Source organism: Stigmatopora nigra, chromosome 5, assembly GCF_051989575.1.
Source record: "Stigmatopora nigra isolate UIUO_SnigA chromosome 5, RoL_Snig_1.1, whole genome shotgun sequence".
Taxonomy (NCBI): domain Eukaryota; kingdom Metazoa; phylum Chordata; class Actinopteri; order Syngnathiformes; family Syngnathidae; genus Stigmatopora; species Stigmatopora nigra.
Window position 1 is genome coordinate 10,834,613 of NC_135512.1, and position 20,593 is coordinate 10,855,205.

Sequence of the window (20,593 nt, forward strand, 5' to 3'; positions counted from 1 at the left end):
ATGTTGGAATTATTATAAGAGCATTTTCCATGCATTTACTAAACAGTGTTATCCTAGCCTCGGACATTTTCATCAGAAACATGATGATGCGCAAATCCTCCATGCTCATATGAACATGACAAAGACTATGTACCACACACACATCACGAAGACAACCGCATCACAGTCACGCATGTCACACTCACTTACAAAGCAAATGATATATGACATAATACGACGCAATTCCAAAAAGTGGTCTGGATCACTTGAACCTTTTCCAAATAAAAACAACTATCCAGCTTCTGTACCGCTTATCCTTAACGAGGGTGCTAGAGGCTAAGCCGGGTAACTATGGGCAAGAGGCTGGGTAAAATCTGACAAAGCATGACCACGTAAACACGCAGCTAAACAACTTGAAATTCTGAATTCAAAACAATTTAGCAGTTAATTATGCATGAATAATATTCATTTATTTCATTCCCACCTGTAATTAAAAAAAGAACAAAGTTGCTTTAACTACACTCAAAAAATTAATGAAATTAAAATAATGACAAGGTCAGCGGAGTGTAGGGAGATTGTCAAGGAGGGTGCAATGGTACTGCCACAATTTCAAAATAAAACAATACAGGATTTTAAAGGAAATATAGTGATGTTTTGGGGGATTTTGTAACTTGGATCTTATCTTCGTAGCTTGGAAGAGTAATTTGCAACTTGCATTTTTTTTGTAACAGATATTTCATATGTAGAAACATTCCTAAGTTGTAGTACTACTGTATAGACTGTATAAATCCCAGGAGAACACCCACTCAGGAACAAGTACTACATACAAACTCCAAACATGTGAAGAAAACCCGATCCCAGGATTGAACCCTAGATCTCAGAACTGCAGATATAATATCAGTATTATCTGACTCGACAACAGTAATTAATTGCAACTTTTTATGCAAATCTTCTTTGTTAAAACACACACTTTGCAAGAATCTGAGAACTAAAAACTTCTGTCTTCCATTCCACAAGAGTTCCTTGAAAATCAGTCAATGCAGTTCCCATGGGTCTTTAGCAGTTGTTGCCAGGCCCTAGTGCTTGAATATTAAATTAAAACGCACTAAACACCTAATCATATCCATTTGTTGTCTAAAGTAGTTCACAATCGTAAGTACTTGAAAATAGGGAGTGACCGTTTTAGTCATCGATTGGACAGAAGATTATGCATATGCAGTCGTATAGCAATTTGCACTGTTTTTCTCAAAATCTTCATTGTGTTCTAGGGAGAACCCAGTCAAGCACAAGGAACAAATGCAAACTCTTAAGAGGCTCACCAGTCGAAACTTCCACTGCCTTCATTGCAATAGTGAAGAGGATCTGCTCACCACATATGTAAACAAGTTCATATTGTATAGGTATGATCAGTTTTTTTTACACATGTTTAAAATGATCACTCAACTTTTCACTTAGTCCATAATGCATGAGGCATTTGTTTCACTTTTCTTTTTTTTTATTCACATTTGTAAAAATTATTCAACAGAGTGACACATCTTAAGGCGAGACAATCTCAGAACTGAGTGACCACAGCTCTTCGCTTGTGCCTTTGACCTCTGTGCCTTCGCGTCAGCATTCCAGAGCCAATATAAACCCGGGCTCTCTTGTCATTCGTCCCCATTCGGTGAGCAGGCACATTCAGGCCCAACCAGTTCCAAGGAACAGAATGAGCACCTCCGCTTCAGCCGATCAGCCTATTTTCACCAAGGGTGAGACCTGCAAATCTTCATGGCATGGTGCCAATGCCGGCTACAATGAAGCTGACACACACTTGGAGATTATGGGCAAGCCCGTGATGGAGCGCTGGGAGACCCCCTACATGCACTCCTTGGCAACAGTGGCAGCCTCCAAAGGTAAAAGTTGGGGAGTGAGGAAATGTTCCATTATCTGACAAGCATTGTTTGGCTCAAACTTTGGAGAATGCTTGTATTGTACTGCATGCAGTCTCTTCAAACTAAAGCACTCTTGTGGTGTTATTTGTCATTAATGTTTTTACTATCTTTTGAACTACTTGGCCAGTAATTATTTACTTTTTATCTTTTTTTTAGTCCCTAGATTTAGTCATGTAGTTTCATATGACATGACTTTAACGGTGCTTTTTTAGTTGAAATCAGTATGAATTGCTCATTAGTTAAGCCAGATTGCCTATGTTAGGAAGTAACTGTTTTAAAGGGTAGCATAAATATTTATTAGTATTTATATTGCACTTTTTATTCAGCAAAATGTATCTTGCAGTGCTTTACACAAACAAAGCAACGGACGCAGAGAGCTGAAATAAGAAATCACCTCCAACACATTTTCTTAAATATTAAATATTTGGAGAGCACTTACTAATACAGTGGTGTATAATATGGATGCAGTTGTTCTTTATGCTGACTTAACATAAGCGGGGGTCAGGGGTGGACAGAGAGAGCAGCTGTCATGGAATTTGGCCAAGTTGTCTGCAGGGGCAAGTTAGCTCAACTCATCCTTGCTTTTTGTGAAAATACACACAAATGAGGACAAGTGTCAGGGCTGCAATTTTTCCGGCATTGTTTTCAAAAAGTTGGATTGCTTCACTTGCATACGTACTTACCCGAAAAATGAAAATGGTTTGCATGACATGCATGTGAAGAATATTATTGCGAGAGTTGATTTACACAATGTATTTGTATAAGTTGAGTTTGTGTCACTTCCCAAAAAAAAATGCCATTTTAAGAGCAGTTTTACTGAAATCACCTCTACGACTGTAAATGAAGGCTAATAAATCACAAGGAACCCAGCAACAAATTTCAAGCCACTACTCTCGTCTATTTATATTCCTGAAACCCAATAAGCTTTCTAGCCATAACCTAATCACTCAGGTTCCTTTAACTGTAAGACATAAAAAAAAATTTTTAAATCAATGCAACAACCATTTCTGTTTCTCTAGCATTGGCTATTTTTTCATGTAAAAACAATGTTTCAATTAAAACCCCATCTGTGTGCTTATATTTATGATCTGACAGTATTTTCGGTGGGTGTTTTGGTTTTTTTCAGGCGGTCGGGTTTTGGAGATTGGTTTCGGCATGGCCATTGCTGCCACTAAAGTGGAGTCATTCCCCATTGAGGAACACTGGATCATCGAGTGCAATGATGGCGTCTTTGCCAGATTGGAGGAATGGGCCAAGTCTCAACCACATAAGGTTCATAGAACTCAACTCAAAAGGATTTTTAGAAGCTTGGTCTATAGGTTTACTCCTCTTGCCGTGACACGTAAAGATGTAACTGATTAACTTTTGGGGGGCGGGGCTTGATATAGGTTGTCCCACTCAAGGGTCTCTGGGAGGACGTCGTCCCTACTCTGCCAGACAACCACTTTGATGGTATGAAATCACAACTATTGCAGAGAAATTGTGGTAAACAGCCCATATAATTGCATTTTCTGTCACTTTTAGGTATTCTGTATGACACATACCCTCTGTCTGAGGAAACATGGCACACTCACCAATTTGACTTTATCAAGGTTGGTACCCCATTTAGGTATCAAATAACTGCATTATTTGGGGGCTTTGAATGTAGTAGTTGTGAGTGCAAAAAGATAACTTTGTTTAGCAAATGTGATTTATGGGCCTTGAATCATAAGCTATTTAATACGAGGCTATGTAGACAATCAGAATTGACACAATAAAAAGTTATTTTAACTTTATACATAACAATGTGTTTTAGCTAATTGCTCTTTTTACTTCTGTAGGGTCACGCTCACCGATTGCTTAAGCCTGGTGGAATCCTGACCTACTGCAACCTGACATCCTGGGGTGATTTGCTCAAGGGCAAATATGACAACATTGACACCATGTTTCAGGTCAATTTTTTTCCCATTAAATATAACTCGTAATGTACATAACCTGTTTTGGTGAGAAACACCAAACGCTTGCTCTAATTTTAAACATTTTTAACAAACTTTCATTGGGGTGGCAGGGTTAGGATTAGTTCAGGTGTCAAGGGTCAAATAAGTGACTGCTGTCTATTGACTGGTCAACTGAGAACGAAAAGATTAAATAAAAGAAAATACTACTGTAGACTCAAGAAATTTTGTGGCTTGCTGAGAGCTGTTATCCATAAGTGGATATACCATTTAAAATATCATAAAGATTAACATGCCACGTCTATCTTCGAAACACATGTCAGTAACTGTAAAGCAAAAGCAAGTCAAAGTTCACTTTTGATTGTGTATGTAAAGAACCTGACAGCCGACGAGCTGAGACCCTGACCATTACAATTGACTACTAAAAAGGGTAAACATTCACTCCTGATAACTGTCATGGTAATCTATCATTTGTTCTGGTCCTGTATGTCAGATTATCTATGATCCCTATGAAGGATTTAGGTGATCTGAGTTCAGAGCAAAGTTACGTAAAACTTGCTGCAATGAGTTCAAGGTTATTGATAAACGCAGTCGCAACGTACTGACAGCCTGTTAACCATTTCAGGATTCCCAGGTACCTCATCTGCTGGAAGCCGGCTTCAAGAAAGCAAAGATAAGCACTACCACCATGGACATTGTACCTCCCACTGAGTGCAAATACTACTCGTTCCATAAGATGATCACCCCCACCATTATCAAAGAGTAAAGTACAAAATACTGCTGTAACCTTTTTTTTTTTACACTCCACTGTGCCTTACCTGACCCTCCTTGACCCCTTTCAATAAAATAAGTCTATACCAGCTATTTCTTTGGTTCATTAGATTTTTCATTTTATGTGTGGAAAAACTGCAGTTTTAATACCACACAGTGATTACTTAATTAGGCAAATTAAACTTGCAGTTGACTCAATTCAAGCACCAGTCAACTAAAGGTAGTTAATGTTGGGACAATATAAGCCACATGAACATGGTAACATTATGAAATTTGTTATTAGATGGATAGAAAAGTTGAGTGGGAAATCTATGAGTATAGAAATGTGTGCAAAGCTTGGTACAAAATTAACCAGCAAATGTGGAACAAAACATGTACACCATGAGTGTAAAGCAAATGATTAAAATCAGTAGACAGACAGTTGCATAAAATCTTTAGCAAAAAGAATGAGGCCAAAAAGAAGAAAATATATTTTGGGGATTTCCTTTTCTGATTATATGGTAATCAGCAAATGAATATCATTAGCAAAAGCTGAGAATCTGACAAGGTGGCAGCAGCGTTTTAACTTTTTTTCCCAGAGCTGTATATCAATGGAATTTTATACTGGCGCATATTGACAAACCAAAGAACCATGCTAGACATAAGACATGAGACTTTGGTTTCTTTGCTGTGGAATCTGAAAGATTATCTTTTAAAAAAGCACCTTGTAGCACTGAAAACAAAAAGTGATGAGATGCAAGTTATGTTTTTGATTCCGCTCGATCTAACATTAAACTAAGTGCTATCTAGTGAGCGTGTAATATTGTAAAATTTGCATTTCGGTTCCCCTTCCTGCTCATTCCTCATTTGTTTTATAAACCAAAAGTAATCTGCAGACAGGAAAACCAAAATGAATGAACAAGTATCAATACTCTGTTTTGTTTTTTTAAATAACATTGACTTTATTGAGTTGATTTCTTGATGCTCTACAATAAGGAGTAATCCTCCAAATGAAAGCAGGAATACACTTATAACTCAGGTACTCACAAACACAGCTATACATATTGCCTTGTCACTTCCGATACCAAATTGCCAGCTTCTTCTCACGTTTGATCTTTTTCTGCAGCTGTAATGTTCCATAAAGGAGAGCCTCCGCAGTTGGGGGGCACCCTGTACAAAGCAGAAAAGAGGTCTGAGGAGGGGGTGGAAGCTAAATCAACATTTGAGTATAAAGAGCACTGTCCAAGGAGACCATGTCGTTTGAAAGGTACAAAACACAAATGTAAACGTGAAACAACTTGGGGGACTTTCTCTGTAATGATGCTACGTAAAAAAAGTTTAATTAATAAGTATAGCATTTTAACGGTGTTTAATGTTTTTATTCTACAATATATAGCAATAAGTAGCACCCCTCGTATCAAGTCAAAATCTGTCAGAATCTTTACAAATGTTTTTGGTGAAAATAAACAAAAGGTGTTGACACTTCCACTAGTGAGCAGCACCAAGACGCTGTGTCTTGCAATCCGCTGAAATAACTGCACAAATGAGTATACAGACGTGTAGTAACTCTCGGATGTAATGTGGAGCTTTTTTCCCACAAGTCCCATCTAAAATTATATTACTATATTGTTATTATATTGGATGTAAATGTTCTATGAAAAGTCAGTGGTATACCTGGAACATAAATGTCCACTGGCACAATTCGGTCACAGCCTCTGACGACAGCATAAGAGTAGTGATAGTAACCTCCTCCATTGGCACAGCTGCATGAACAAAATCATAACAACCATATATCAGGCCTTATTTTTAAATATATTCAATTGAAAGACAAAAAAAATGACATCATTGCTAATAACAGTAAAAAAAAATCATGATATAGTGAAGGCCAATAAAAAAAAGACTAGATTTCCATACTACGTTCTTCTGTTCGGACTTACCTTCCCATGGAAATGACGTATCTTGGCTCAGGCATCTGATCGTACACCTATGGGATAGAAGTATTTACTTATTTTAAGTTTTTCAACAAATACTTTATTATAAAATGGGAGGATTGGGCTGCACCGGTTTATTTTATGGTCAAAAGGACTATGTGGCATTATTTGATTCAGTAAAGTAAACCTGTTAATATGACAGTGGAAAGTTAATGCTAGCTACCACATTGCTGAACACATTGAGTGAGTAGAACTATCTTTTAAAAATGAGGACTATGCTATTAATATAGACGGAAAATTAGTATTACTGTTTTTGTTATTGACCATTACATAGATTGCCTGGGTACTATTGGAAGGAGGTTGGCTCATTGAAAAGGAGATCTTGGTGCAAAAAAAGTGTGAGCGCCCCTAGATTAGACCATAATATGCCGTGCCAATACCTTTCTCAGAGCTGGAGCCATTTTGTTTGTCAGCGTTCCGGCCACAATCATGACATCAGCCTGTCGGGGACTGGCTCTGAAAACCACACCGAAGCGGTCCATGTCGTAGCGAGGTGCCGCCATGTGCATCATTTCCACAGCACAGCACGCCAGACCAAAGGTCATAGGCCACAGAGAGCTCTGCAATGGAAGAAACAGCAGCTCTTAAGGGAGGTAATAGCGCAAAAAACTACAATTTCTAAATGATGAGTTCACAAAATCATACCATAGATTTCATTTTTGGTAAATTATAACAATAATTTCACTGTTATATTTGTCTGAATGGCTAAAATGTCACAATTAGTGTAATATTGATAATTATTATTGGAATTTAAGTGGAATTGCAACAATGGACAAAGCCAAAAGACTGTCGACTCACCCTGCGTGCCCAGTTAATTAGATCATCCAGTTTAGTGATGACATATTCCCCCTTACTGGTGGCTACAGCCGATGGCTTGGCAGCCGCCACAGCGGTGCTCCTCTCTCGGACGGGAAGGATGCTGTAAAAAGGGCACAATTATTATAACGATACCAAGCACATTAAGATGAATGCAAATCATAGGGTGATGTGACTATAAAGGTTCCGCTGAGAATTTGAATTGTGGTTTATAGCACCTGTTTACAGATTTTCTCATGTTAATTTGTGGCTATTGACATTATAACTAGTGTTAGACAAGATAAGACACAGTTTTAGCCGTCAAAATTGTTAGATGTAGAGTTTTAGCACTAGTCATATTGGGTAATCATATTGTAACAACAAAGTGGGCCACGATTAAACCAAATTTGAGGATCTTACCTTGTGACAGAGGCATTGCTTTGAGCCGTGCTGTGCAGACCCTTATGTTGACATAGGACTGATGAAATCGGTCTGCGGAACAGTCATCAAAATCATATTATAAACATTAGAATTTATTCCTATGTTCAGTCACAATCTGTACTGTCCATCTCGGTCCATCATTTTGTGCTCCCTGTTTTAAGAAGCTCTTAAACATCAAGGACTAGCGCACTAAACAAAAGTCAAAAGTTTAAAATGAATGCAAAGTAGCTGCGAATAATTGCACTGAGATATGGAGTTGCATATTATGGATTTAAGTTATGCAACGAGTATTGGGAGGGTTTTTGATAGGTAGAGAAACCATCGAAATGTGCTTCCCCATAAGTGGTATTCAATACATAACCTTAAACTAAACCAAAAAAGTATAATGGACGTAGCTATGAGAAAATTTGTGGTCGTAAAGATTGACAAAGATAACGAAAATTAATAGATGCGTCTATCAGAATAAGCTTCAATAGCAGAATAGCACAAGAACCTTTAAAACTGTTCCATGCAAACACGTTCAAATTGATCCACTTACCTTATGCAAAATCTGCCAGCCATGGCAAGGCGAGGCACTGCAATATAACAGTATAAAATTAAAATTTTCGATTTTTCCACTATTACAGTACCAAAGTCACAAAATGATTACACTTCATGTTAGCTAGTAGGCTAAAATACAGAGGAAGCAAGGTCAGTGTACGTATGCACTTAAAAGATCATTTTCCGGACGTTGATGCGGTCTAAACCCGGCGGCAAGTAATTTGGTGTACACACTCATATTGCCGATTTGCAAATTATTGCCAAAAAAGTTCCCTAAAATGAACAAAAGTGCGAAATTTCATCCAAAACATTACGTACCGACCAACGCCGCCATCTTTGAAATTGGGTTTACGTCACAGTATGAGTTAGTAGCGCGAGCATGCCACGAGGAGTCGCTGTTGTTGCATTATTTTTAATCTGAGTTCTGGCACAATTAATTGTATAGCTGCAGAATTTATATATGGGACAGCACTTTTTACATGGAGAAGTGATCACTTTTTCTAACCAAAATAGTCTTTGGAAAGTGATATATATCATCTCATTTTCTGAACCACTTTATTCTCAATAGGGTCGCTGGGGGTGCTGAAGCATTCAGGCCAGGGGACACCCTGAATTGGTGACCAGCCAATTTGCATAAAATGGGGAAAATACATTGTATCAAGAAAGAAAAGTGTCTTTTGATTATTTTTTTAATTATTATTTACATTTTTCCATAACCGAGAAGACATACAGATGACTGACAGCAGCAACAGGAAATCCAGGCAGCAAAAATTGAAGTTTCAATGTTGTACATGAGTTTTAATGTTGTGGATATGTTTGGTTCTGAATTGACCTTTTGCAAACTCCCTCTTAAACGGCTAACGAGCAATCATACCAATCGAGAGACTAATGTTTGAGCATGATCAGACACTATTGGTGGCCCCATTGATTTGGTGATTGTCAATTTTCACAAATCATTACACAAGACAAAAAGGATCATTAAGCTGCGGACATACAAAATGGTGAACCAATGGCGCTTAGGGAATATATAAATCAGACATGAGGTATGCCAGGAGTATTAATTATCAATGCCGCCCTTTGTCTATTCCCAAAACAAAAAAAATAGATTCCAATGAATTCAAAAGTCTGGACGTCCGGCGTCTTTCCAAGCTAAAAGTCTCCAAAATAAGCAAGCGTAAGACTTAGTTAAGGCCAGAGGCTAACTAAAAAGCTTTCTTGCCTAACTTGTATGTAAAAGCAAGAATAAGAAAGAGGATATCAAAATTGTAGTTACTGTTTTTGTAAATATAAATACCGCATTTACCGGACTATAAGTTGCACTTTTTTCATAGTTTCGTAGTTTGCGAAAGGCCAATTATTCACCAACTATGTGAAATTGCCAGCAACAACAACTGGAAGTTATTCTGCCTTCATATTTTTACATTTATGAACTCAAAAAATTGGTCAAGGGAAACATGAAGGAATTGGTGCATGATTCAAAGATGTCCAGCACCGCATTGGGCAAAGAGCTCTTTCTCAAAAGTCCAGTAGGAGGATTTAAATAAGTGAAGCTATCAGGAGTTATTGTGACAACTTCTGCAGCTTTCCTGCAAATCACAGGACTGACTTCATTTTGAAAAGACTTCCTCCTTTAAGAGTGCAGGCATCATCACTGGGAATTTGGGATTTCTGTGACCACCACTGTCTGGTTCGTCGGGGTCTCAAAGGCAAAAAGCGGCTCTTTCAGGTACATTCGGTACATCAGGAGAGCATTGTAGACCACCAGGGCGATGAGTGGGAAAACAGTCAGACCAGAACCGAAACCTCGCATGGAACTGCACATATTCAGACTGACCCAGTACACAAGCCTGTTTATAGGGAAACAAACACAAAGGCAGAAAATATATAAAGCAACATTGATACTTTATACCTAAAAACAGAACTACTACTGTCGTAGTAAGGATTTTAATGTGAAAGATGGTCAAGCTGCTACATTTTGGGCAAGTATAAGTCTGACTTAGGTTTTAGGGTTTGGCTTTAAATATGACATTGTAATTGTGGTTTTTTTTTAAGTAAAAAATAGACCAGCTTTAGAGTATAGCACACGCATGAGTAGCAGTGGTTGCGAAAAAAATGTATTAAGACACTCAGTCATAGGCATAATTAAATGTGTTATCATATTTAATGTGTCACCAACTTTATTTATGCGAGGCACTTTCTTTTAAACAAGCAAAATGTCATGGCTTTGTAACCAAGCAAAACAAAATAATGACTGTTTTGTGTAATGCAACGCAATTATTCTTCCTAAAATTCAGCTTTTTTTTTTGCATTTTCATATATTTGCACTTGCATTATTTGCTTTATTGTTTTTGTTGATTTGTGACACTTCCCTGTTTGCATTCGGCATCTGGTGTTTTTCATTCATCATCGACTTATGGGATTCTTCTGTTTGGACGATTTAGATTTGCAGTCTCATTTTCTATTTCATTTGAATTTTTATTCAAAGAGCGTGTTATTTCCCTCTCATTAAAATGTTGCCTTTTTTCCACCATTTTTGGTGACCTGACTGTTAATTATGACAAGTTGTTTTCTTAGTCAAAAGATTGTCATTCAACTAAAAAACTTTGAAACATTTGTCCACTGTGTGTTCTATTGTAAGGTAAAAATTAACATATAATGAATTTGATTTAAGGAATATGCATTAGGTCCCGATTGTATGCTTTAAAATTGGTCAAAAAATGATTTTGTGATCAGAATCACTTGGCCTTTTCCACACACACCATCCAAAGTAAAGGTTAGCAAGTTCCTGTAATATTTTAACATAAGGCACTATAATGTTGAATGAAACCTAAACATATTTCATGTTAAAATGACCAAATCTTTAAGTAATATTTTACAAACACAAAAATTGAAATTTGAGCTCTACACAGAGGTCAGGCTTACCTGCCCAGAATGAACATGACCACCATGAATGGTACCATCTTAAGTTCCTCTTCAGGAACCAAGACAGCCAATACGACAAGGTTGAGAGTGTAGAGGAACAACAGCTCCAGGGATGAAGTGACACACAGCTTCTGAATCACATGTCTTTTGGGAGTTGCATCCTGCAACCCGAATGAAGCGGTGCAGAAGCGACACACTGCACCGAGGATCATTGCTGGAGTGGGGGAGGATACATGGGAAAGATTTTAGCAGCAGTGGACAATTGGCTCTTTATCATTAAGCTCAAATGTATAGTTAAAACTTGCAGAAGCAGAATTTCGGTTTAGTCCATAAAATATGGAAAATTCATGCTCACCCTCATACCTAGAGGCAATTTAGAGAGTCCAATAACTATCATGCAGTACCCAGAGAAAACCCATGCAAGGCCAGGGAGAACATGCAAACTCCACACAGGGGGATGTGGCCTGGATTTGAACCCAGGACCCCAGAGCTGTGAGGCCGAATGCACAAATAACAATAGTAAACAAATAAATAAATAATAATAAGAAAAAGAGTATGAATACAAATAATGATAATATATATTTTATCAAATTTACAATGCTATAACTACTTTAGATTTGTGGAATTCCCTAGAGTGTTCAACCAGCCTACCACAACTGTTTATGGGATGTAGGAGGAAACCGGGGTACCCAGAGAAATCCCATGCAAGGCCGAGGAAGAACATTCAAACTCCAAACAAAAAAAGTCCTGATCTAGGATCAAACCCTCAATGTAAACTTGGTTCTTAAAGAGATTTCAATTCAACTCTCTGCTCATTTAGATTAGCCTATATTAGAATTTGGACAACTGTAGGTGTATTTCTCTTTCATTTTTAAAGAATTTAGTGATAGAAATTATAGTAAAATTCGCTCTGTAGTAAGAAATATATAGTTATAGTTTGGCAAATGCCAAGAAATAGTGGAAAAGTAAAGCCAAAAAATCTTACATCAACCTTAGAAATACTAATCTGCTGAATTGTCTTACTAGTAAGCACAATACTACTGTAAGAATAGCAAATAAATAGCTTGTCACAGACACGCGAGGCAAGGAAACGCTCCTCCCAGAGACACAAGCAGACGTCTGCTTTGTTGAGGTTGAAAGTGCACCAAAATGAAAAGGGACAAGCCACATTAAAACATTCCAAGACGAGGCGGTCAGACAAACTGAGTCCTCTCTAATCTTTAAGCTTAGCATTTTCAGCCATACGTACCGAGCAGAACGGGGACGGTGGCAACCGCGCAGCAGCAGAGGGTGAAGATGACCCGGCAGGCCTCGGAGGGGCAGTGGGGGAGATTAATGACCACATAAGTGTCGAGTGCTTTGAGAATCCCGAATGCGCAAAAGAATGAGGCCAGAATTAAGAGAAAGACGCAGACTCTTCCTCGCAGACAGCATTTTCCCAAGCAGCAACCGCGCTGACAAGGGGCAGACGCCTCGGGTGGGTTTTCCGTGGGGTCCAACGCGCCTTCCGGGCTCCACACTGAAAGTGCCACACTGTCCGGAGGTGCTTCAACCAGGAACTGAGCCTCATCTGCAGCGCTGTCAGATTGAGGGCATTCGGAACTCCAGTTTACTGTGTTTTTGCCATTGGGGGTGTCTCCACGAGACATGGTTGGACCGCCGAGGCAGTTTTCCGCTGGGGTGGCCAAATTGTGCTTTGTGGTGACCGAAGTGGAAAGAGAGATCGCGTGCACTCCAGATTTCACTTCTGCCTCGTAAAGGCCATTGTTGGACTGCTGGAGGCAGGGGCTTGAATCTGTTCAAACCAGATGGACATGTTATGACAATATCCAAAGGCAAACAGTGAAGTCAGTTCCCTATAGGACTCGCATCTATTCCCTTATTCCCATAGTAGACATGTAGATGAATGCGTAGAGAAGCTAAAAGAGCAAATGATCTGCCCTGCCACATCCCATCAATTCCCAAGATATTAACAAATTCTGAGAAGATGAACAAATTCTGAATACTCTAATTATTTCATAATTATCGCTTAAAAAATCAATAATAATAGTAATGAGCTGACTCTGGCCCAGAGACGGGGGACACCCTGAATTGGTGGCCAGCCAATCACAGGCTACAAGGAGACAAACAACCACTCACACTCACTCATACTGAGGGGCAATTTAGAGTGTCCAATCAGTCTACCATGCGTGTCTTTGGAATGTGGGGGGAAACTGGAGTACCCGGAGGAAACCCACGCAGGCCCAGAGAGAACATGCAAACTCCACATAGGTTAATATGACCTGGATTTGAACCCAGGTGCCTCCGCTGAGAGGCAATTCAGGGCCAGTTTAATTTGTCACCCTTATCCCACACTTTATTTTGTCTCCCATTGGTTGATTTAGCGGTTTAATTTTATTCTGTTAAGTAATGCATATATATGAAGAAATATGTATGTAGATGGCAGTTGGGGGGACTCACTCTTTGCCTCTTCAGCCAATGGTGGCCGCTCGAATGAGCCCCGCGACCCCGAGGATGAGCGCAGTTCCTCCACCGAAGACTCTGGGCTATCTGACACAGGCGCCATGCAGATCTGAGTATCCAGGTCCAAGAACGGGGAGAAGGACAGCCTGGATGGGTCGATGTCTTGAAGCTGGTTGATAATGTCACTGATGGATTCCTTCATGGTGTCCAGCTCTTTGGATTTCTGCCCGTCGTTGGCCTGAAGCCCCGACGTGTTCATCGTCACGTAGCTTAGCCCCTGTCTATCAAATACAACAGCACAAAAGCATTTAACCCTGTTTTTTTTTGGTTTTTTACAACACTCATTTAACCCATTGCTTATTTTTTTAGAAAAGTTATTGAGTACCATAACCAAAATATATTCTGATTTTATTTATTCTAATTTGAACATTATCTTGATGTATAATTTTATGAAAACGTATATCGGAACAGAAAAAAATACAATAATGATTAAGAGATCATATTAAATACACAAATTATTAACCCTGAGACATTTCCTATAAAGAGGTAAATGGAATTTTAACATGAAATTGAGATTAATGATACACAAAATGCACTCATCAAACTGTATGCAAATGGAAGAAATAAAAATAGTTTTATTTATATGTATTAATCCACTGCAAAACCAAAATGCCTTTCAACATCAACAAAAATTGAAGCTTGGGTTGCAGGTACATTGTGTTGCACTTACTACTTCCATGCCAGTTTTCTGATTTTATACATGTATTTCTATTGATATAAAAATATAATTCAAAATGCATTAATGATGAATAATGAAAAACTATGTCTAATACTACTAATAACCACTTTTTGTACCTGACTATACTTATTTATGTGACAATTTGTTCATGTTGACTACTACTTAGTTATCAAATCTCATTATACTTGTATAATGGCAATAAAGCCATTCAATTAGATTCATTTTAAATGAGCAAAATGGACTTGCTCTATACATTTTAAAGATAAAAATATTAACTTTTAGTCGTCACTGTTCCTAGATTAATTAAAAGACCTCTTCAATGCATTTTGTTGGTTATAAAACTGTAAACAAAAACCATTGGTTTTAATCTGAAACAAGAAATACTACGCGATTTTCTCTTTTTTTTTGCATTTGATCTTGTTTTAAATACTATTTTTTTTTCAACTAACACAATGAGCAAACCAAATGAGCTTGTGAGAGCGCCTGGATTTAGTGATTTAAAAAAATAATAATAATCATAAAAAAACGTTGACGTCACAACGACAAGAAGCACGCACGCGCTCTTTTTGATGATGATTTTAAAACCACATGAACGCTGGTTGTCTAACGTGGAAAATGCGCGTATACAAAAATGCGCTTTCCCCCGACTTTTACACTTTCAAATCAAGTTATTTCAACGTTTTCGCCCAAAATGAATCAAAAGCAAACAAAATGCGCCTACGAAAACTTAGATGGCTTTTGTTTAGTGCGCTTTAGTCGCAACAAATGGATAGAAACTCTGAAGATGAATAAGTCATTTGCATAGAAAACTTGGAGAAAAACTTACTTTTCCAGTCCTTTGCAGGCTTTTTTTGCTGGGTTTATGCCTGGGGTAGTTAGAAAAAGAAATGCTTTCTTCCCTCCCCCCTCTGCCTTTTCTTTTTGTCTTCCAGGATCCTGAAGTTCTGAATCAAATTTCAGGACGGCCAAAATACTAGGCTTTCCCTCCGCCCACAGCACCCTCCTTCCCCGGGTACCATGTCAAACACCATATGGAGCAAATAAAGCAGAGGAGATGCAGCAGAAGGAGGGCAAGCACTTAACTTCCACTTTGAGGCCAACTGGGAACTCCAACACAAACTTTCAAGAACACTTTCATATCTAGACTAATTGTGTTTGAATCACTTGCTTACACATTTAACTTTGCCATCATTTGAAACATTTCACACACGAAATGTGCCCCCCCCCCCCTTTAAAAGTATTATTTAATTATATGTAGGGAAGGGGTGGCGAACACGTGGCTCTCGAGGCGCATGCGGCTTTTTGCTTCTAATCATATTTTTGTATATACTGTAGGTCTTTGTCGGAGGGCTGAGTAGTTAGCGTGTCGGCCTAACAGTTCTGGGTTCAAATCCAAGTCAGTCCACCTTGTGTGGAGATTGCGTGGGTTTTCTTCGGGTACTCCAATTTCCTCAAACATTCCAAAAAACAAGCATGATTGGACACTAAATTGCCCCCAGTGTTTGTCTGATTGTGCCCTACGATTGCCTGGCCACCAATTCCCTCACCTGGTGGCCGTATTTGGCTGGGATTGGCTCCAGCACCCCCTGCGACCCTTGTGAGAATGAGCAATTTAGAAAATGAAATGAGATAAGTAAGAATATATTTTAAAAAAAGCTAAAACAAATGTCTGCATAGCTAGAGAGGATTTGTGGTTATTAACTGGTAATCAAATCTTTTCCATTAACAGCTGCTAAGTTAGTTTTTTCTTACTGAACGGGTTATTTTTACAAACTGGTCTTGAATTGGTTATGAGAGCACGAAGAGACAGCTGCGTCATAAGCCGAGAAATAATTAATGATTTGGTCGCATTAGAAGCGCAGAGGGGTGATGATGATGATGGTATGGGACACTTCAAACGAATGTGTCATTGTTGTTTGTTTAAGAGCATTGTCGTCAAATGCCTTAAATATTTGACACAATCACATGAAACATGGACAAAGAAAAGGCTTGACTATTTGGATAGTTTAATTGTATACATTCATTTATTGAAAACAAAGGAAATTAGGTCAAAAATCAATAAAATAAGGGTCATTATTTACAAACATTTTAAATCTCATCTCTCGGATTATTGCCATGTGGAATGACTCAAAGGAAATGCGGAGCAAAAACAATAAGCAGCATGTTTAAAATTTGGATGTGTCCTGCTTTAACAAGAACAGAGAGGGGAGACTTTAGGCATGTGGGTCCGCCACCACTCTGCGAGGTGCACGTGGCAACTGATTTCTGCTTTCAGCAGCAAAAAGTGCAAACAAATCTGTGGATCAAGAAAGGTAGTTGAAGAGGATGACTGAGTGGGGGTTGGTCACATCAGTCCTCTGACAGTAGTCGGTGGAAGTGATCCTTCCTCTTTTTCAGCACCTCTCGAAAATCCTCCTGAAAAAACATGAGATTATAGAACAGTGCAAGTGGGAAATCTGCTGCATCTGATAACCTTTTTTAATATATATATATATATTTTTTTAAATCAAACGGAACTGGAAAATATAGGTCGATTCCAGAATTTTAAAAACAACCCTAACAAAAGAAGTAGTGAACACGTGGAGGGGAAATGTAAACACAAACCGTGGCAGATAGTTTCTCCATGTAAGGAATGAGCTTTTGGAGTTCTCGGTCATCTGGCTCACCAGACCAGCTCTTGATGGGAAGCGTGTTCATCAACTGCAAAATTTAAAATGTCATCGTAAGATGGATCAAAATGAAACCAACCAAAAAGGCGGGTAATTCGTTTAATACTGACATTGTAGGGGTAGGTGTGGGGTGCGTTGTCCAGAACTACTGTCTTTCTAAGATCTCTTTTCAGTATACTAAGATCTTTAATGTAGTGTCCGAGGACACATGCACACTCATCCTGATAGAGACGATGTCTGAAAATACAATTGTTGGACAAACAGAGTGAGGTGCATGTTTTTTTAGAAGTGGCAATGTGAAAGGTGAAAGCAAAACGTTATGAAATCGCACCGAAAGATTTTCCTTCGAGGATCCAGGATGCCCAGAATCTTCTCAGCGTACTCTTTCTTTGCACAGGTGTAAATGAAGAGCTGCATTATAAATTCAGAAACATGAATGCAAGACAGTTAGTGGGAAGATTATGGTTTAATTTACAGCATGGAACGGAATTTCTGAAATGTATGCAGAAATGATGGACTACATTATTAATCAAGGTCATTCTCTGGGTTTACAATTAAAATTGTAAAATTACACAATACCACAAAAAATATTTCAAACGTTTTAGTTGAATTATTATTATTATTTTATTAAATTAATCGTCCAGATAAATGAGATTTTTTTTTATTGCTGGTTGACATCCCAAGATCACGACTGCCCTCTAGTGCTCAACTACTATGTCTTTGACCATCAAATTAAAATGATCATACCTATGCTTTTTCTTGGTCTGCAGTTAGTTACCAAATAAAAACGTTTTAAATTCAAATGTTTGAGTAAGTGAGGGGTCTATTTTAAGAGACTAAAAAGTAAACTATGACACTCCTGCAGACATTATCACTATTACATGATGCTATATTTCCCCCTTAACTCTTTGTAGCTTTGAATTATGTAATCGCAAAGAAAATCAGTAACTACACTTTAATAATAATCTCTTTCAGCGGATTCCGAAAAATAAATTTGCCATGATCGAATTGAGGACATCTCTACTCATGATGACGCAACACTTTTTACATAAGAAAATTCTGACTAGAACAAACATTGATTAATACAGCTTATGAAATAAAAACACACCTCATATGATTTTGCCACAGACTGCAGGAACTCCTTTAAATAAGGTCGTAGGATCATGTAAACCTGTTAATAACAGAAGAGAAAATATGTTTGTCACGAGTCAATACTACACAGTATACAATGAATGAGTCAAAATAGAATATAATTTGCCATCACAAGATTAAAAACATATCAACCATAGACTCTTTCATATCATTTTTTGGGTGTCAGTCTTAGTTCACCTTGTACTGTTGACCCTGAAAAGTTGTGAGGAAGGTGTATTCGGCATTGTCTATCATGTTCAGAGATCCAAACATCAATGTTTCCTCCTGAAAGCACAAGGATTAGAGATTGGATTGAATAATAATTCAACATGCAAGGCTGATCTGCACAATATAGATGCTAACTTTTGGTTTGCATGCTGTAAGATGACATTTAAGACAATCTAACAAAAAGATGGAACTCACCAAGTCTAACACAAGTGTCGCTTCTGGGGTGCTCCTGATTTTAGGAGGGATGTCGGGTAGTCTGGGTTGGGAATACTGCGACCGTGATGGCAAGTTCTTTATGAAAGTGAAACTGAGTAAAAGTGATAACAAAGACCATGAGTGGTGTCAAAGTGATAGTAAAACAATTAGGCAAAAGGGAAGGATGATATTTGGTATTAGGGATGGTATGACAGATAACCTTGAGCAGAAATACTGTACTATCATGGTAATTCAATTGACAGCTCTAAAATGTATTCACAATTTGACTCATTTACAGATTTTTATATGGAACGTAACTCCCATCCATTCGTTTCCATGGCACATATACAGTAGTATAAACTGACAGAACTTACGGACTGAAGACGTGGTTATCCTCCTCTCCCACCAGAGGGTCCATGGAGCCATAACTAAACACGCCTACTTCTGGGCTCACCAACAGAGTTTGTCCTTGACTTTCGTAATCTGTGAGTTGTTGTTGTTGTTGTTTTTAATGAAGACAAAATATTTTCTCTATTAACAACATTGACATCAATTGAGTGAAGGACTCAAATCAGAAGTTTATGACTTACTCTCTTTGAATGGAGTGACGAACCGAACAACTGGGCTGTAGATCCTTCCGGACGGTGAATTTTGAGGAGACACTGAGCCTATCTCAGATAGTATGTTTTCATGTCGCAAGACGGACTTGGTTGGAGACTTGAAGGTGGATTCTTGAAGAACAGAGTCAGCAAATTAGACACTGAATCCAAGCACCAAATTTCATGACAAACACGGATGGGTTTTGGATGTTACCTGCTGCTGCAGGCGTCGGTCTCTTCCTCAGCCGTGCACGAGAAAGCGGGCGCCTCGTCAATATGGGGACGTCTTCAACGGTCTCTTCAACCTACACAATAACATGTTTTGTTGGAAACTGACCTTTTTATTGGAGGTCTGCTCCTATCAACAACACTGAAACAGGAGCATTCACAGCCAGCCTTCCCAGTTTGAATGAATAGGACGTTTATTTAGTGTCAACATGCCCCGCTCACCAATTTAGATAAAATATCAGCGCCAAATACTTCTGATTTTTAACACGTGGACAATATTACTGTATCTAAAGGATGAATGTTGATATTGACCTATTTACTAGCTAGCATCAGTTGAACTGGCCCATTTAAAGCTGCCACAGTCTAGCCACTCTGCTCGTCTATTCAAACCATGAAGCCATGACGTGTTCATGCAAGTATACTGTATAAATTGACAAAACACGTAGATTTTTCGGTGGTTATTCGTAGTGCAAGAGGACTTTTAGCTAATAAAGCGGTTGACACAAAAAGACCACGTTGATATTATAGATCTTGCGACCACAACATTAGAATGCTAACCTAGCACAGTTGGCTAAGGCGATCAAGTTGTAACACGCCAAGTTGAAATAAGTTAAGTTTAGACCAAGTATGTTAACTGCTATAAAAACGTACTGATAAAAATCTATTTACTACCTTGTCTTGCAACTGGCTTTTTGAAACTGATAGACGAGTTCGTTTCGGTGTATCTGTAGTTTTGTTGCTGGCCAGCTGACGACTTTTCCTCGGCGTTACCGTGTAGGGGACCAAGGTTCTCTGTGAGCGTAGTCTCATTGTGTTATTTTCTTAAAAGTTAAGTTCTCAATCACGAAACTCTTTAAAGCTTTATAACTGTTAGACTTCCTGATCCGTATTTTGTTATGAGTCCATTGAGTGTTATTCGTTTCGACGAGTTTCTTTAGCTCCGCCTCACCGATCCTCCTTTCGTTTCGTATCGAACGCTTCTTTGTAGCCTTTGAAAATGATGGGTTGCGATTGGTTCAAATCTATTGACACGCTTGTTGGGCGGGGCTTACGAGAAT

The 20,593-nt window shown here is 38.5% G+C and overlaps 4 protein-coding genes across 4 annotated transcripts; 1 reads left to right on the forward strand and 3 right to left on the reverse strand.

Annotated features, from left to right (window-relative positions):
- Window positions 1–1,245: 1,245 nt before the first annotated feature.
- On the forward strand, window positions 1,246–4,708 carry gamt (guanidinoacetate N-methyltransferase). Its single transcript, XM_077717134.1, has 7 exons — window positions 1,246–1,379; window positions 1,505–1,871; window positions 3,037–3,182; window positions 3,299–3,362; window positions 3,435–3,502; window positions 3,731–3,841; window positions 4,470–4,708. The coding sequence occupies exons 2-7, from the start codon at window positions 1,685–1,687 to the stop codon at window positions 4,608–4,610; spliced, it is 717 nt and encodes a 238-aa protein (XP_077573260.1). The 5' UTR covers window positions 1,246–1,379; window positions 1,505–1,684; the 3' UTR covers window positions 4,611–4,708.
- Window positions 4,709–5,530: 822 nt separating this feature from the next.
- ndufs7 (NADH:ubiquinone oxidoreductase core subunit S7) lies at window positions 5,531–8,762 on the reverse strand. The gene is made up of 8 exons (XM_077717138.1): window positions 8,680–8,762; window positions 8,360–8,396; window positions 7,801–7,872; window positions 7,384–7,504; window positions 6,966–7,145; window positions 6,532–6,578; window positions 6,269–6,357; window positions 5,531–5,764 (listed from the first exon to the last, which is right to left on the reverse strand). The coding sequence occupies exons 1-8, from the start codon at window positions 8,693–8,695 to the stop codon at window positions 5,667–5,669; spliced, it is 660 nt and encodes a 219-aa protein (XP_077573264.1). The 5' UTR covers window positions 8,696–8,762; the 3' UTR covers window positions 5,531–5,666.
- Window positions 8,763–9,189: 427 nt separating this feature from the next.
- Window positions 9,190–15,591, reverse strand: LOC144196920 (uncharacterized). Its single transcript, XM_077717430.1, has 5 exons — window positions 15,312–15,591; window positions 13,744–14,027; window positions 12,533–13,078; window positions 11,284–11,497; window positions 9,190–10,208 (listed from the first exon to the last, which is right to left on the reverse strand). The coding sequence occupies exons 2-5, from the start codon at window positions 14,003–14,005 to the stop codon at window positions 10,010–10,012; spliced, it is 1,221 nt and encodes a 406-aa protein (XP_077573556.1). The 5' UTR covers window positions 14,006–14,027; window positions 15,312–15,591; the 3' UTR covers window positions 9,190–10,009.
- An 896-nt stretch (window positions 15,592–16,487) lies between these two features.
- On the reverse strand, window positions 16,488–20,530 carry ctdspl3 (CTD (carboxy-terminal domain, RNA polymerase II, polypeptide A) small phosphatase like 3). Its single transcript, XM_077717128.1, has 11 exons — window positions 20,208–20,530; window positions 19,522–19,612; window positions 19,299–19,439; window positions 19,083–19,191; window positions 18,709–18,820; window positions 18,484–18,570; window positions 18,263–18,325; window positions 17,486–17,565; window positions 17,265–17,391; window positions 17,090–17,185; window positions 16,488–16,900 (listed from the first exon to the last, which is right to left on the reverse strand). Exons 1-11 carry the CDS (start codon window positions 20,343–20,345, stop codon window positions 16,835–16,837), a joined length of 1,110 nt encoding a protein of 369 aa, XP_077573254.1. The 5' UTR covers window positions 20,346–20,530; the 3' UTR covers window positions 16,488–16,834.
- Between the last annotated feature and the right edge of the window lie 63 nt (window positions 20,531–20,593).

Excerpts from the sequence above, each read along its gene's own strand:
- gamt (XM_077717134.1), top strand. The coding sequence starts at position 1,685 with ATGAGCACCTCCGCTTCAGCCGATCAGCCTATTTTCACCAAGGGTGAG. Across the intron at positions 3,363-3,434 it reads GCCAGACAACCACTTTGATG|GTATTCTGTATGACACATAC; the intron begins GTATGAAATCAC and ends TGTCACTTTTAG. Across the intron at positions 3,503-3,730 it reads ACCAATTTGACTTTATCAAG|GGTCACGCTCACCGATTGCT; the intron begins GTTGGTACCCCA and ends TTACTTCTGTAG.
- ndufs7 (XM_077717138.1), bottom strand. Across the intron at positions 7,146-7,383 it reads TAATTAACTGGGCACGCAGG|AGCTCTCTGTGGCCTATGAC; the intron begins GTGAGTCGACAG and ends CTTCCATTGCAG. Across the intron at positions 6,358-6,531 it reads TACGTCATTTCCATGGGAAG|CTGTGCCAATGGAGGAGGTT; the intron begins GTAAGTCCGAAC and ends TTGTTCATGCAG.
- LOC144196920 (XM_077717430.1), bottom strand. The coding sequence starts at position 14,005 with ATGAACACGTCGGGGCTTCAGGCCAACGACGGGCAGAAATCCAAAGAG. Across the intron at positions 13,079-13,743 it reads ATTGGCTGAAGAGGCAAAGA|ATTCAAGCCCCTGCCTCCAG; the intron begins GTGAGTCCCCCC and ends TGGTTTGAACAG. Across the intron at positions 11,498-12,532 it reads CACCGTCCCCGTTCTGCTCG|CAATGATCCTCGGTGCAGTG; the intron begins GTACGTATGGCT and ends CCCCCACTCCAG.
- ctdspl3 (XM_077717128.1), bottom strand. The coding sequence starts at position 20,345 with ATGAGACTACGCTCACAGAGAACCTTGGTCCCCTACACGGTAACGCCG. Across the intron at positions 18,821-19,082 it reads GATAACCACGTCTTCAGTCC|TTTCACTTTCATAAAGAACT; the intron begins GTAAGTTCTGTC and ends ACTTTTACTCAG. Across the intron at positions 18,326-18,483 it reads TTCAGGGTCAACAGTACAAG|GTTTACATGATCCTACGACC; the intron begins GTGAACTAAGAC and ends TGTTATTAACAG.